The following is a 15,928-nucleotide window of genomic DNA, read 5'->3' as shown; positions in this document are numbered from 1 at the left end:
CTTCTATTTGTAAAAGAATATTCCGCACGGCATGCATGTTTTAAGCATGACATCTTTCATGGGTTGTGATGTTTCAGCTAAAAAAGTTAACAAAACTCACCTTACTGAAGATCAGAGTTAATCCGGAAATTGTGTAAATAAATATAGCATGGTTCCTAGCTCAGGGAATTCCTATCTGAAAATAGTAGGGAATAGCTGCAATGCTGCTTGTGTAGTTTCAAACAACATTTACTCACTCATTATAATGTCAACATTCTAAACAAAAGCAAAGAATATTTTTAATAACGTAGTACAGACTCATGAGTGTGTACGTGTGTGTGTTAGTACGCGCGTTTGTGTGTGTGTAAAGCTTGTATCAGTATCGCTTAACCATTCTTAAATCGGACCGAATTAAATAGTCATGTTCGTTAAGTTGAAAATTCTCAATTAAGTTGATTCACATTTGAGTGTGTTAAATACATTTTGTAATTGGCAGTTACATTTTTGCAGTATGTTCATATTTTAATGATATTATATGATGGCAAAAAATACGAAAATGGTTCTCAGAGACAATCTCGGCTGATCCATAGTAAAGAAATAAAGACCAAGGTCAGTGTTCGATTTCCTTCTTGATACATCAAACAGACGCTGTCAGAAGGAGCAAAGTAGTGTGCATGTTAACTAGAGAGCGTTCAGGTCACACTTCACTCACGTTCACATTAAACGATAGACCAGCTCCAAGGCGATAACGAATTCATGGATCAATGACAGTTTTATCCTTTAACAAGTTAAATTGAGATAAGCACACGGTAAAGACGCTAATCCGTTATTTATATTTTTCAGAAATTTTCATTTAAACAATTAATTATTACGTCAGAGACTTGTTCAAGTCTAATAAAGCAAGAACGAATCTCGACTATGATGTTGACGGTCGCTGACAGCGCAACACTGTTTGTAACAGACCTGTAAACAAGTGCGCGTGCATTTCCACGAACTGTCACGTGTTGTTTTGGTTCTTGGAAGCCTTGAAACATCGCAGTAAGCAGCATATCCGGCTGTGAGGTAGGTATATATAGTCCTCGAGTGGCATCATCATCACAAACACTGGAAGCCGAATCAAGGTAGGCTGATTGTGTTCCCATGACTTTATAAACATGCTCGAGAGTTTTCTTTCGCCCTAGGTAGTGGATGGTTCTTTGACCAAAAGATATTCTTAACGAGTTAAAACGACGTACTTAGATTGGTCTTTAATTTCCGTGTTATATGTGTTGGTAGTGATGCAACTTAAATTGTTAGGTTTTTTTTAGACATTCATCAGCTACCTGTATGTTTAACTGCGTCGACATATATTTACACTTGTCTGAACACAGACTCTTGAAACGCGCACCTTGTCCATGAAGCGCATTATCTCCCCTGCTGCCTGGCCCTCCAAGTAATGCTAAATCCTAAATGAAGCACATCTATGTTATCTATACGTGAAGGTGGAACATGCTAACGGTGACATGGAATTTGTTACCTGCACTTGCAGGTGGTGACATGAAATGTCTTACCTACATGTAAAGGTTCAATATGCTACACTACACGTGCAGTTAGTAATCTGCAATCTACATGTGCATGTGGTGACATGGAATCTGCTAAATACACGTGCAAATGGTGACATGGAATCTGGTACTTACGCGTGCAAATGGTGTCATGGAATCTGCTACCTTCACCTGCAAATGGTGTCAAGGAATCTGCAACCTTCACGTGCAGACTCCCTCGGGCTCTGAATCTCAGTTCTCTCTCTTCCAGACATCACATACGTAGGTTAGCAATAGGGTAGCTGAAGTCAGAAGTGTGCAGTAGTTTCATCAAATATTCTGTCATTGACAATTGTTAGTCATACGTGTTCAGCCATTGTTCATTCACCATCACTTTATACTTTAAACGTTATGTAAAACCAGCTCATTGATAACACCAGTGGTGTCTTCAACGGGCAGGTTATATCAGGAATTTGAGTGAGCGAGTGAGTTTAGTTTTAGGACGCTTCACCAATTATCCAGCCATATTACTGCGTGGGACACCAGAAATGGGTTTCTCACAACGTATCCATGTGGGGAATAGAAACCGGGTCTTCGCCGTGACGAGTGAAAACTTTACCACTAGGCTAACCCACCACTGGTCAGAAATGTCTTTACGAAGCATGAACAATTAGGTGATTGCTTAATATCACTAAAAGCAGCGTAAAACTCAACTATGAAGTGGCTTTATCTCTTACACATAATTTATTTTCAGAGACATCCAAAGATGCCAAATCTCTCACTTCTCGCAATTGTTGCCGTGGCCATGCTGTTGGTGGCAGTGCCCTACGTCCAAGGCGCAGGAGGGAGTTGCTATGCCCCACCCGTGGTTTATGGTGCAACGTGCACGTCAGACACTTCCATTTTTGGGAGTCCAGGATGGGAGGTGCACTACGCCGTCTCGGTCAACGGTAATGCTGGAACCCTTGTCTGCTGTGACGGCAGGTACTGTGACAATACAGGGTGCAACATGATGAGTATTGGATGTGGTCATTCCAGCTTCGGCTTTACCGTCCCCTGGGGGAACAACCTCGCTACTCCGGCTATCAAGTGCAAGGGAATACCCTTTGGAGCTTTTGTCCGCTTCAGTCACTGAGTAGTGATGAACTTCAGGTTTCCATCCGCTCCACACAATGAAATGGGATGGACTTCCGGCTTCCCACCCGATTCACTCACTATTGACACGACTGTTTGCAGAACGGGAAAACCAACGAACATTTGGTTTTAAACCAAATTTTAAAAGTGAAATATTTTCATAATGTTATACACCAAATGTGATCCCTATGTTTGCTATCCTGTCATTTATTTTGTCATATTTCATGTCGGTTGTTATATTAAAACATGATAAACATATACCAGTATGCGGGTCATTAATCATATTTTGTGATATCTCTATAATCACTGAGACCCGTGAAGATCCGGAGTAGAACAGGTCTTCAGCAACCCATGCTTCCTATAAAAAGGCGACTATGCTTGTCACAAGAGGCGACTAACGGGATCGGGTGGTCAGGTTCGCTGACACATGTCATCGGTTACCACTCGCGCAGATCGATGCTCATGCTGTTGATCACGGGACTGTAAGGTCCAGACTCGGTTATTTACAGACCGCCGCCATATAGCTGGAATGTTGCTAAGTGCGGTGTCAAACTAAGCTCACTCACCTTACGGAGATTATTGCAGTGTGTATTAAGTGAGTTATCGTCCAGGAGATTCATTCCATGGCAGTCATCACACTAGGTACATTTCCTGTACAATGTTTTATTCATCCAAGGACATTATTTCCACAGGCAGTTGCTGAAACACAATTGCCTTATAAAGAAATTAAGAGTAAAACGTTTTTGAATTGCAAGTGCTTTCCCTAGGATCGTACTAGTTGATGGGAATCTAAAAACGTCCACACCGTCAATACTGCACATAACACCAGGTAATTTCAATAATTATTGCACACACGCTGGATCTTGATTAGTAATTCACTAGATAACTAATGAGTTATTAATGATATGGACTAAGTTCTACGCTGCTTTTAGCAATACTCTAGTACCATCGGTGGGAGGTACACCAGAAATGGACTGTAACAATGTGTGTGGAGAATCGAACCCTTGTCTTTGACATGACGAGCATCGGAATACAAAGAACATTATCTGAGATTCCTTGGCGTATTGATATACCTATCTCAATTTATCTCAGTAGTTAACTGATGCAACAAAACTGTGCAAGAGCAGAGCGGAATTTTTCACACTTGCACACGTTAAATACATGTCGGGACTGAATGCACATTTATACAGTGAATAGAATTACGTTTCAGAGCTTGATGTTAATGATTCATGCAACACCGTACATACATTTTCTGTGCCCTTGCAGCTTAAAGTGGATAAAACTAAACTCACTCACTCACTCACTCACTCACTTCTTGACGCCAGTTGTCGGCGGTGTTGACTCGGTTGTCAATGATCAGTGATGAACTGATGATCGTCTGGAAATACCGGAAATGGTTTAATAACTGGGATAATCAATGCCTCTAAACTAATCTAAAATTGACATATATTAATCACCATATATACAAAGGTTGGAATAATGGCCTAGAGCCGGTGGCAGGTCTCACCTGTGATACAGCCTACTCTGACGATATACGGGAGTTAAGAAACACCACAGATCTCCTTCATAGGTGTGGGGCGACTATTCAACGCTCCAAATCTTGACAGACTGATAATTGCGACATTGTTTCCTTTTTCTTGATAGCAGCAGAATCTCTGAACGAGGATTCAAACTAATTACTTAAAGCGCTCCAATGTGCCTTGGGACATTCAGAACTACCTCAGTTGAGGCCCTCCGTGTTGAAATTGGGTGAAATGCCTTTAGATCTCAGACGTGAACTGTTGGAAGTGAGATATATGAAATCTTTTCCGATGAAACAGCCGACGTCAGCTGTATTGGGAGATTGTGTTGACCATTTTCTAGATCCTTGGAAAGACGGTATGGGACCTTTTAGACGATGCCAGTGTTCTGCCAAAGAACACACCGTGATTGCCTGAACTTCCTTCAGTTTATCTTGATGTGCTGGAAGAAACAAATACGTTTGAGACAGCTCTAGCCAAGGAACATATGTGACGTTTACAGTGGACCAGTGCTATGCAGATTTACACTGGTGGATCTACATGCCCTGTGTCCGGTCGAGAAATTTACACGACTACTTGATCACTTATTAGAATTTTCTGCTGAACCTGCAACAGTTATTGAAGCTTTAATTGTCATTTCATGTCAAGAGGATGTCATTTCAGAGTTAGTGAGTTAATGAGTTTAGGTTCAAGTTACTCTATTATTCCGGCAATATCACAGCGAGAGACAATAGAAATGGACCCATATCGGGAATCGAACCCAGAACTTCAGCAAACAAGGTTTTAACCATTAAGCTACTCCACAGTCCCCGTCATTTCAGAAGTACATTAGGTGGCGGGGTATACTGGTGATTAAAGCGTTCGCTCGTCAGTCCAGAGCCCCGGCTTCGATTTCCCTCATGGGGACAATGTGTGAAGCCCATTTCTGGTGTCCCCTACCATGATGTTGCTAGAATATTGCTAAGACCGGCGCAAACATTACTCACTCACTCACTCACTCACTGAGAAGTACTGCTGTGCTGCATGAAGCGCTGAGACATACTACTCAGGACTTACTTACCCTTTACTTGAACACCAGGTGTCATTACAGCTTTTCCAGCTTGACCTGAGCTACTCTACATAAGTCTGGTCCGGGAGGTTAAATGGGACGAAAGACAGATTGAGTTAACTTTATTAAATTGGGGAGCAGAGAATGTTAATAAATTTTGGGTTCGTGCGAAACATGCATGCATGCAGTCCCGGAAAACAACTCGTCTGTAACCACAATCATTTCAAGTTTTAATTGAATTGTTTATACAGTCATAAGCTAGTTTGGTTTACTAACATCACTCTCTACACTGCTCGCTACCTAAAGCACTAAACCATCTGTACCTTCTTGTTTAAAAGTTAGAACGTTGCCGACGGTATAATGTCAAACGGTGACCATGTCTCGGCTCATGGGATGTTGACAATAATATGACATAGGTGTACACCAACCTGTTATGACACGGTCACACAACATGCACTGGTATTCACTTGATCAGGTGAAGCTGAACAAGCTGTACAACCATTGTTTTGCCAAATGTATTCATTCTGTGTAATATAATATTGCTACCAGTCAGTCACAGGGTGTACATACTCCATTAGGGGTGGTGAGGTAGCCTAAAGGGTAAAGCGTTCGCTCGTCACGCCGACGACACGTGTTTGATTCTCTACATGCGAACAATGTGTGAAGCCCATGTCTGGCGCCTCCGGCCGCGATATTGCTGCACTATTGCTAAAAATGTGTAAAACTAAAATCACTCAATGATACTCCAGGCAGCGAGTAGTCTAATATCTGCAATTAGTCAGCGGTTTTGCAGCTGTTGGTTGCGTGTCCAGTTCATGAGAATGATCTTATTTCATCACTCGCTGTCGACCACATAGTGTAATCAAGATTAACACATACCCGACTTACACATGATACGAATGCAGGTAGATCACTACACCGAATAAATGTGTAACAGTTCACTGCATAAACAGTTTCGTGAAAGTTGGATATCCTTTTACGTCACAGGTTTCTATCTTGTCATCGATCAGTGATACGTACATGCACCGTACAACGTATGGCCAGAAACTTTATACCGGACTGTGACATAAACAATAATATCTTTCAGGTCAGTAAGTTATCATGGGGACTCGTGGTAACACACACGTGCACTGGCACACATGTTTTGCACGAGACAGTTCACCAGCTGTGAGGCTGTTAAATAATTGTCACCGTGTGCTTGGGTCACTCATGATCTATATAACAGCGTCATGAAGTTGCTGCAGCAGTCATGGCGGGCAGTACTGCAATCACAGCTTTCGTTTGTTTTGGGGTGTGTTTATCTGTCGTCAATGGAATTGTAAGTATTTACATTCTGTATTTCATACAATGCATTTCAACCCAAGATTTTCAAAAGGTTTTTTACTAACAAAATTGTTATTCACACGATACAAAAACAAACTAGTGCAGCTTTAGGACAAAAATAGAAATTAATATATTATTCATAAAGTCCCTGTTACATTCTAATGTTCCAAATCTGCTTATAATGACCTTTCGAACTATTAAAACAACAGTAGTGTACTTGTACATTTTCATTGTCTGTGTGGTGGTTTAAAACTATACATAGCTGCTATAAGAATCAGTTTCAATATCAGTTTGAATGTTTATTGATATGAAGTCGTCCAGCTATCATTCATAGCCATTTAACAAGTATTCGTTATAAACTAAAACATTAACACGAACTTCGGTCGGGGCCAATGCACATCAAATTGAGTAATTCGTCATTTAAGACAACCAGATTTTTATATGATCAATGACTGAATACTTTCTACTTGTCCCCTGTAAATGTCGGGTACACTTTCTCATTACTTGGTTACGGATCCATCGACCATAATGTTTTGGTAAAAGTTGAAAGAAAACTAAAAATTCAACTTTTTTGTTTTTAAATAGCACTGTTACGGAACAACTCCAAAGTGTCATCACCAACATCACAACACCACACCTTCTATGACATTGAACAAAATAATTTTATTCAAACAATATTCAATATCAATACACATCCCTATAAACATGAAAACATTTCTCACGCTCACCGTACACTCCGCAAGCTTCCAACAATGAACCCAACTCACTCACCCATTCCCCAGACTCTTAAACGCACTCTCCCATCAGTCATCCCGCAATACTACTTCGTTTAATCCCACTCGTTAACTATCAACACCACGCATTTCATATGCCCACCTAACAAACTATTTCAGTCTGACCTAATTATCTTTGTACACGAAAGTAAACAATGATCATATATACAAACATAAACTGCTATCTTGCATAGTAAAGTACACAATCATTCTACCCATGTTAAATACATGTGCGAAGTATTCACATAAAGGACATCAGAAACAGTTGACAAGATACGTGCGACCTTCACAGTATTTTTATGTGTCACTAAATGAATACCTAACTGATTGAAATGCTCAGTTTCCGGTGGTATTAACATTGTCCAGTCTGACATGTCGTACACATGACAGTCCCACCCGAGTACGATTCGTCATCTAGGTTCTGGCTCCTGGATACTTTCCAGTTCTGATACACTCCATACCGTGCAAGTCTGGGTACACAACTTGGGCGGCAAACGGCTCGAGCAGTCCAAGGTTGAGTGTACCAAAACGTAACCTGGCCAAGGTCAAAATTCCAATGGACTCCCGTCTCTACGCCGACCTGAAGCCCTCTTCCCAAGTCACCATCACACACCCATCGTCGGCTATATCAGCTCACTACTGACACTCATCCCAGCGTCTCACAAACATGTCCGTCACTAGGCTTTTTGCATAACATTGGGAGTGAACAATAAATATACTGCACTACCTTTCCCTACCTTGAAACATTATATATCTAGTGGTAAAGCCTATGGTTAACTTACCTACTTGTCAATTACAACCAATTTCCCAACACACAAACAAAATAACTTATAACACAAGCGATTATCTAACTCTGCCCATGAAGTTGCGTCTCAATACACATCCAAACAATTTCTATTAATACTCAAATTGATTGTCTACGCCAGGTATTCACTAAATTCAAACTCATACTCACATTCACCGCAACAGAATAACAGAAATTAAACATTCTAACCACATGAGAAAACCTCGAAACCACTACTACTAATATTGAGCTCAAGTGGCCATACTATTTCACCAATATAGAATCAACAGCAATATTAATTCTAACGATAATAAAATATCAATGCTCACGTCCAAACGACCAAATGTAATCATGAAACCTACAGCAAACGTCCCTTGACAACGCTTTCTCAACTCGCTGTACACCCAAATCATCGTCGTGTCAAGTAATGTAAGACCTGCGCACGTGCTGCACACCTTTCCCGCTCACAAACCCATGCTCATATACACCCGTTCGCTCACTCGTGCCTAAAATCCGGGTTCTATTAAACTTGGTTGTGACAACCAAGGATAAAGAAACTCCATTAAATAGTTTTAAAAGTCTATTTTATTGCAGTAGACTTCTGTTACAAATTTAGCATTGTTGCAAACAAAATTTTAAATAATGAAACATATAAAATCGCCGAATTAACTTTACCGAGTGAAGATGCTGGGTTAACGAACCTTATAACAGTAGGAATTGAGAACGCCTGAATGGCCGATCGCATATTCTATTATTTTAATTTATTTTTTTAAAAAAAAACAGGCTACATGTAGAAAAATGTCCATAATCCATGTAATAAAAAAGTGTGACCTTAGATGAAAGTTTAAAATGACGTAAGTTAAAAAGAAAGTGTTGGACATTTTCAGGTCTGACGCATATTTCTTGTCTATTTCTCCGAAGCTGATTTTCTCAAAGTGATTACAGTGGTTAACCATATTCTGTTCCGTAGCAAGTAATGGATTGTTTTGATATTAAGCATACATACAAAATATGCTGCGGTTTGTAAATGTATTGTAATACAAAGAACTCATGATGACCATGTACGATTACAGACACATATGTATGACGATTTTGTCTTCGTCAGTTCGTACAATTTATTCATTACCTGAAATACACACTTTGAAAACATATCATGTGCTTGTCACATTAAAATACAATGACAAAAGATAGTGAACCTGTAAACGAAAATAATGTACAAAATACGCTGATCTAACATTTCTAATATATAAACATGTGTCTGTGGAGAGAGAGAGAGAGGGAGGGAGGGAGGCAGGTGAGTACTAAACAACAGTTAGGTGGGGAGAGAATGTTTGCGCAGCGGTTTGACCGACAAAAGACGCAGAGTTAACCTTCCGGTATATTTCAGTGTGTAATTAAAAAGTTCTGAAAAGAAGTGGGAAAATTGTTAGCATATGACCTCCTTGAAAGACAGCTGATGATACCTCAGAGTAGAAAATTCCCTATAGAGTGCAGAACCATCGCATGCACGGGAGGTGCACTAGACAGTTGGTTTGCCGAGGTAAACAGGGCAGAGTTGAAGCCCATTGATTAGTGCTAACTGGTTTAGACTGGTAGCGTTTCCACGCGTCACACACGAGTTGCCAAACTTTCGTGTCATTTGAGCTAAATGTCTCTATCGGCGAGGTCACGGTTACAAATTTGACAACATTTCGCACGTCAAAGTCGAGTCTGACAACACCGAAAGTTTGATGGGAAAGTTGGTGAGAATAGAGACCGATTCTATTTCTCGACAACAGTTTGACAGATCTGAAACTGGTGTTAGTGTCGAGAACGTTCACACTCTCAAACTCGAATTTGAAAAGATGTGTTGTCAAAATTTTGTTTTCCGTCTTAGGGCCGCTTAAATCTGAAAATCGAATTTGATTGCGGGAATTGAAATTTTGTTTTTTCAAACCAAAAATCCATTTTTTTTTGTTGTGTTACTCATTATAAAGACGTTGACATCCATACAACTCTTTTCCCTCCGTTGTTGTTGTTGTTGTTGTTGTTGTTGAACGCCCTTTTGTAGTAGTGTTATCCAACAGGCTTTCATTAAAACGTACACTGCGGAAATCAAGTACCAGTTCAAACGAAAATGTCTCAGCAACATAATATTCTACTTTTCTAAAACAACTCTGTCGGATGTTAATTAAGTTTGTTTTATCTATATATTTAGTCATGGTTGAGGAATCACGTGTCAGGCAGCACTATACAGAAGATAGCGGACCGACATCTTGGCAGTACAAAATGGTCGTTCCAATCCGCCTACAAAACAGGCAAGAACACTGCGAAGGACGGCCTCTTCGTCGCTGATGTCTTCAAGAAGGCCGGAGTCAACGTTCCTCACAGGTACAATCTGTAAATGACCTCACAATGAGCAAGTGAGGTTAGTTTTACAGCGCTTTAGCAATATTCTTACCTACGGTGAGTTTAAAGGCTGTAGAGTCAAAATTTACATAAAGCGATTTTCATTGAAAATTTAAAATATTCAAAATTGATTAAGACTTTAGAAGAAAAACATATTTGACCACTAACAAAAATAAATTCTTTTAAATGGATTCTATACCAGATGGCATTACGCTTCTGATTTGATGACTAAACTTGGTCTGGACGATAAGAAATATCATTTATTGAGAAATTCCAAATGCATTGGAATCACAATAGAATGTAGATCGGATTCTTAACAATGGATTGTAATGTCTAGTGGATATATAGACGGTCGGATAAACTTAACAAAGTAGAAGAGACCGAAGAGGACACAAATCTTGCTGGTGCACATTTTCGTCTAGCCCTTCCAAAATTAGCCTCCAAGATTTTCCTTTCTTTGTAAACACAGAAATACTTGAGATGATTCATTAAATGGCTGGATGTAATTGGTGTCGTTTGTAAAGCAAAGATAGTTTATAGCTGTTAAAAATAATAGAATGCCCATATATACGAACACTTGAGTTTTGAATACTTCTAAACAAATTTGCTATGACCGCTCACTGGAGTTCAGAAAACACCTTTCAAAGCAAGTGTAACCCAAACTCGGAAGGAAAGGTCCGAAGTCTCTTTAAATATTTATATTTGGTTTCCAGGAACAACTGGTCGTCCAGTCCAATAGGAGCCGAGGAATGGGGGAACCCCAACTCGCCCTTTCTGAAAGGAACCTCTTGCTGGAGTCCAGCATCTACGCCCCGTATTGGTGACGTCATCAGTGACGGGGTGACCGTTGGTATAGTAACTGGCGATCGGAAAACCACAAGAGCAACCAGTGCCACAATCCTCAAAGACGACTGGGGATTTCGTTCTGACAGCCTGAATATGGTGTTTTGGCATCATTCGTGTTAAAGTTAAATGTATAAACCCATTTTCTGCTTCCTTTAGTTAAAATGACAAACTCATTTGTTCCTTGAACATATTTGGCAATAAAAGCTTAAAAATGTGAAAAGTCGATTTGATGTATTATACGTATATACAGTGGATCCAGAAAACCTATACCAAATGTGCTTTGGGATTACGCTGGTTCTTTTTAAAAAATACGGATTGAAAGAACTGGTTGAGGAAGAAGTCATGCAATCACCAAATAATAGTACCCCAGTTTTACATGTGGCGAAACATATTTGCCAAGGGTTTCAATCCCAAGACTCATGTAAGACTCACCCATTGTTCAAACCAACTAGCACGGTTTTCTACAAAAGTATCGACAATCTACCTGCAGGGGCGGTTAGATAGCCTAATGGTTAATGCGTTCGCTCGTCACCGGGGCTTGATTCCTTCACATGGTTACGATGTGTGAAGCCGATTCCTAACCAGAAACACACGCAGGACGCTCTCTTGGCGCTAAGATAGTCAGTCGTAAGTTAATGTTAATGGATGGCATTTACGACGGGCTTAACATTAAGAGAACTTCGAAAATCTAGACCCATGGCCCTTATTCTCGATGCGTTCGTAGCCCTAAGAATTCTTAACTTTGATCGTAGCCAATGTGTTAAGAATGGTCGTAAGCGCTACGAACGTTTCGAGAATAGCTAGCCAGGTCATTAACATCGGGTTGTTAGAGTCAGTGACTTGGTTTATTTCAGGTTATTATTCCACAAATGCGCTCATGGCAATCACTGGATCGTGTGGTACATAATCGGTTGCGTGTGTGTGTGTGTGTGTGTGTGTGTGTGTGTGTGTGTGTGTGTGTGTGTGTGTGTGTGTGTGTGTGTGTGTGTGTGTGTGTGTGTGTGTGTGTGTGTGTGTGTGTGTGTGTGTAACATGAGTGCAGTGTTACTTACATAAAAAAAAAATAAACCTCAATGTGAATACGGTCAGAACGGAAACCGTAAAGTAGAGACATTTTAACAAATAACAATTGCATGAAATAACGCAAATATAACGTGTGACGAGTACTGCAGTGGGGCGCACTTGCTCATCTTCAGACTTAAAACTTTGTCAACTTTTAAAATGTAAAAAGACTGTGTTTGACTATGAGGACAGCAGACATGTCGATCTTTAGGGACGTTTTGGATGAAAGAGTTGGAAAGCACGCAGAAATCTCAAAGTGTACGAGAAGCCCAGCACATACAATGAAACCTGTCACGGTAACCTACGACAGTAGAAATTACGTTGTATTCCCCACATACTTAGAAAAGCGCTCGTACAATCACACAATCTCTGCATTGAACACATGAAAGTCTAAAGCATGACAGGAAATGAAAGATTGCAACCTTTTAATCTTTTAATAATAAATGTTGGTTATTGCATAGATTTATTTCATAGATTCAGACTTTTGTTTGTTTGTTTGTATATGTTGGTTTACTCCGCACTCACCAATATTCCAGCTATATTCAAGCGGTCTATAAATACTCGAGTCTTGACAAACAATCCAATGACTGAGACCATCGGTCACCAGTTTAATCCATACAGCTGAGACAGGATGACATGTGCAAGTAAATAGAGCGAGTCTGACCACCCAATCCCGTCAGTCGCTCCTAACGACAAGCACGTTACTTGTTGAGGACACAGTTTGATCACAACCTGAGTTTGCGATACAATTTTGCTATGCAGTTGTGATTCGATGACAGATGTCACACAAGTCAGTCTGACCACCCGATCCGTAAGTCGCCTCTTAGGGCAAGCATACATGGGTTGTTAGAGACCAACCTTAACCCGGATCTTCACGTGTGGCGTTAGACAACGAACAACACAAACATCCGATAAAGATTCCAACTGGCGGTATGGCTTTGCGGATACTCTTCCTACTAATAGCAGGCATTATCTGATTAAATTATCTACACAATGCTGTAGTGTAAACCTCCTCTCACGTCGATCACCTACTAACTAAGGTACCAGCATGTTGCAAGTACGACAGTGTGAATGATCAATCGTTATGATTTTATCCATCTGTTTTTCACCAAATCGTCAAATGTATATGGTTGTGACAGATCGGGTGGCGTGTACAACCCGCTGCATACAGACGGTATAGAACAGCCTCCTGGTTAAATATGGAAACAGAGGCTGTCGGCGACGTATCTACTGTCTTTGTCCTGACAGCGATGTAACATTAAAATCTCTTGGAATGTTCAAGGTTGCTTCGCTATCAAGGCAATAGTTTGTCTGATGTTCACATATCTTCAGCGTTACACAGTGAACTAGGATTATAAAAATTAAAGGACTCGAGCGAACCCCTTATTTTTGTTGAGAGTAATGGCAGTTCATTACATATATGTCGACTAAAATAAACAGCAAAAGCACAGCTGGTTTTAGCCGTCAGTTATCAATAAGCATGTTCGTAATAAACATAATGTAATGCAGTTTGCATGTCGTTGACGGCGTAAAAAAGCATTCTACCATGGCACCGAATGACGTCTTGATGTTGGTGTGGAGACCCATCAGTGCCATATATGCAGCAAGTTACCAGTAGGTTAAACTATCTCTGAACAATGCAAAGATATAAGTAATAGATTTGTACTTGATTTATACTTCATACATTTATTGTCTCTCTCTTGACACTGTTTCGAAATGTTTCGGGGGTAGTCAGCTGACCTTGAACCTTTAATTACGTATTCAAAGGATTACGGTTATTAAAGCATTCTCTCATGCATTACAAACTAAAAATATACGAGCCGCGTTTTCACATTTAGCGCAATACCTCCCTAGAGTTTCCACCATGTGGAATTGTAACTTGAAACTTTGTAAAATCCCCCAGATTCTGTTTATGAGAAGCAACTGTGCATTGGGGATAGTTCTCAAAGAAATAACCAAATGCAAAATGAGAGTGATATTGTAGCGAGTGCTTTGATTTTCCATTCCAGCATTATCACGGCGGGGACACCAGAAATGTGCTTTACACGTTGTAAACCTATGTGGGGAATCAAACCCGGGTCTTCAGCATGAAAACTTCAGCTAATACTTTACCCACTGGGCTTACCCTCATATTTTAATGTGGAGTGAAGCAAACATATTCAGCAATATTGTAATTTATTGTTACATTTATTGCAAGGATGAATGTTAGACCGAAGTGATAGTCTCTAAATTTCATTTGATACCGAAAAGTGTGTAAGGATAAAGTCCCAGCAATACTACTACAGGGGGCACCAAAATATGCCTCACACATTGTACCCATTTAGGGAATCGAAACCGGGCCTTCGGCGTGACGAGCGAATGCTTTAACCACTGGACTACCCCACTCTTCCAATACCACCATAAGAGGTGTTTGGATTTACAATACTATAGGACTGGAAGTAGAACGGCATATGTGTAGAGTATAGGTTTCTGTCAGCTGGTAGGTCCATATGGAAATTTATACAATAAAACACAGTCGGGGTTTGGTGGACATATTAGGGATGTGTGGTCCAGTTGTCAGGTTTTTGGGTACTTTATTCAAATTTATGTTGACAAGTTCACATACCTTACAAATACTAAACATATATATCCAGTTCATAAATATCCGCACATACTCTACATGATTGTCAGCATACAGAGTTTCCTTTCTATATGAATAATATGCCTGTACGGAAGTAACTCGAATAACCAAGGATTTATTATCCTAACGGGCTTTTTCGTTCTCAGTTATGATTATCAATAAAAACCGAAGTACGGGAGTCAACGGTATTACCCAGTTGTCCGGCTTCTACTTTCGATCGACTTCACATGAATAATAATGTGTGTGTTATTGTCAAGATAACAGTTAATACAATCAGATGAACATGATGTTAAGTGTATAGACATTCCACTGCGTTAGAGCAGGGGACATAATCGACATGTGGAATCGAACTCGGTCTTTCAAAGTGATGAGTGAAAACGAAACCAGTGGGCTCAGCAGCCATCCCTCAACCAAAATGCGATCAGATGCTCATGAAACCATTAGAGTGAGTGAGTTGGGTTTTATGTCGCATTTTGCAACATTCCAGCAAAATCACGTCGGACTATCCCAGATATGGGCATGACACGTTGTACCCATGTGGGAAATCGAACCCGGGTTTCGACGTGCTGAGCGAAAGTAGTAACCACTAGGCTATCCAACTGCCCGAGAAACCGTAAAAGTTAGATCTTGCTTGAAACGCACCTGCTTGCATCATACACACCGGACACCCCACCTACAAGTGTCTGTCACAGCAGAGGATACAACTGTTTCTTATCTCGACATATTTAAATCCGCGCATGTACAGTAACTGCTTCGTTGGTTTCGTTACGGAAGGACGGCGAGGAAGGAAAGTCGTTGACAGTCACATATCGGCCACAGTACCTCCGTGACACCCACAAGGAAGATCTATAAATATCAAAGGATAAACACGTTTAGTGTCGTTTACAGTTAATATCCCGAGGAGTGAGTGAGTGAGTTTAGTTTTACGCCG

General features: G+C 40.3%; 1 protein-coding gene across 1 annotated transcript; it reads left to right on the top strand.

The window, feature by feature from the left end:
- Positions 1-6,425: 6,425 nt before the first annotated feature.
- On the top strand, positions 6,426-11,535 carry LOC137296016 (uncharacterized). Its single transcript, XM_067827644.1, has 3 exons — positions 6,426-6,519; positions 10,279-10,451; positions 11,183-11,535. Exons 1-3 carry the CDS (start codon positions 6,451-6,453, stop codon positions 11,433-11,435), a joined length of 495 nt encoding a protein of 164 aa, XP_067683745.1. The 5' UTR covers positions 6,426-6,450; the 3' UTR covers positions 11,436-11,535.
- The last annotated feature ends 4,393 nt before the right edge of the window (positions 11,536-15,928 follow it).

The sequence above is a fragment of the Haliotis asinina genome, chromosome 9, assembly GCF_037392515.1.
Source record: "Haliotis asinina isolate JCU_RB_2024 chromosome 9, JCU_Hal_asi_v2, whole genome shotgun sequence".
NCBI lineage: Eukaryota > Metazoa > Mollusca > Gastropoda > Lepetellida > Haliotidae > Haliotis > Haliotis asinina.
The sequence above is the reverse complement of the archived record's forward strand: the minus strand, read 5'-3'. Positions and strand labels throughout refer to the sequence as shown.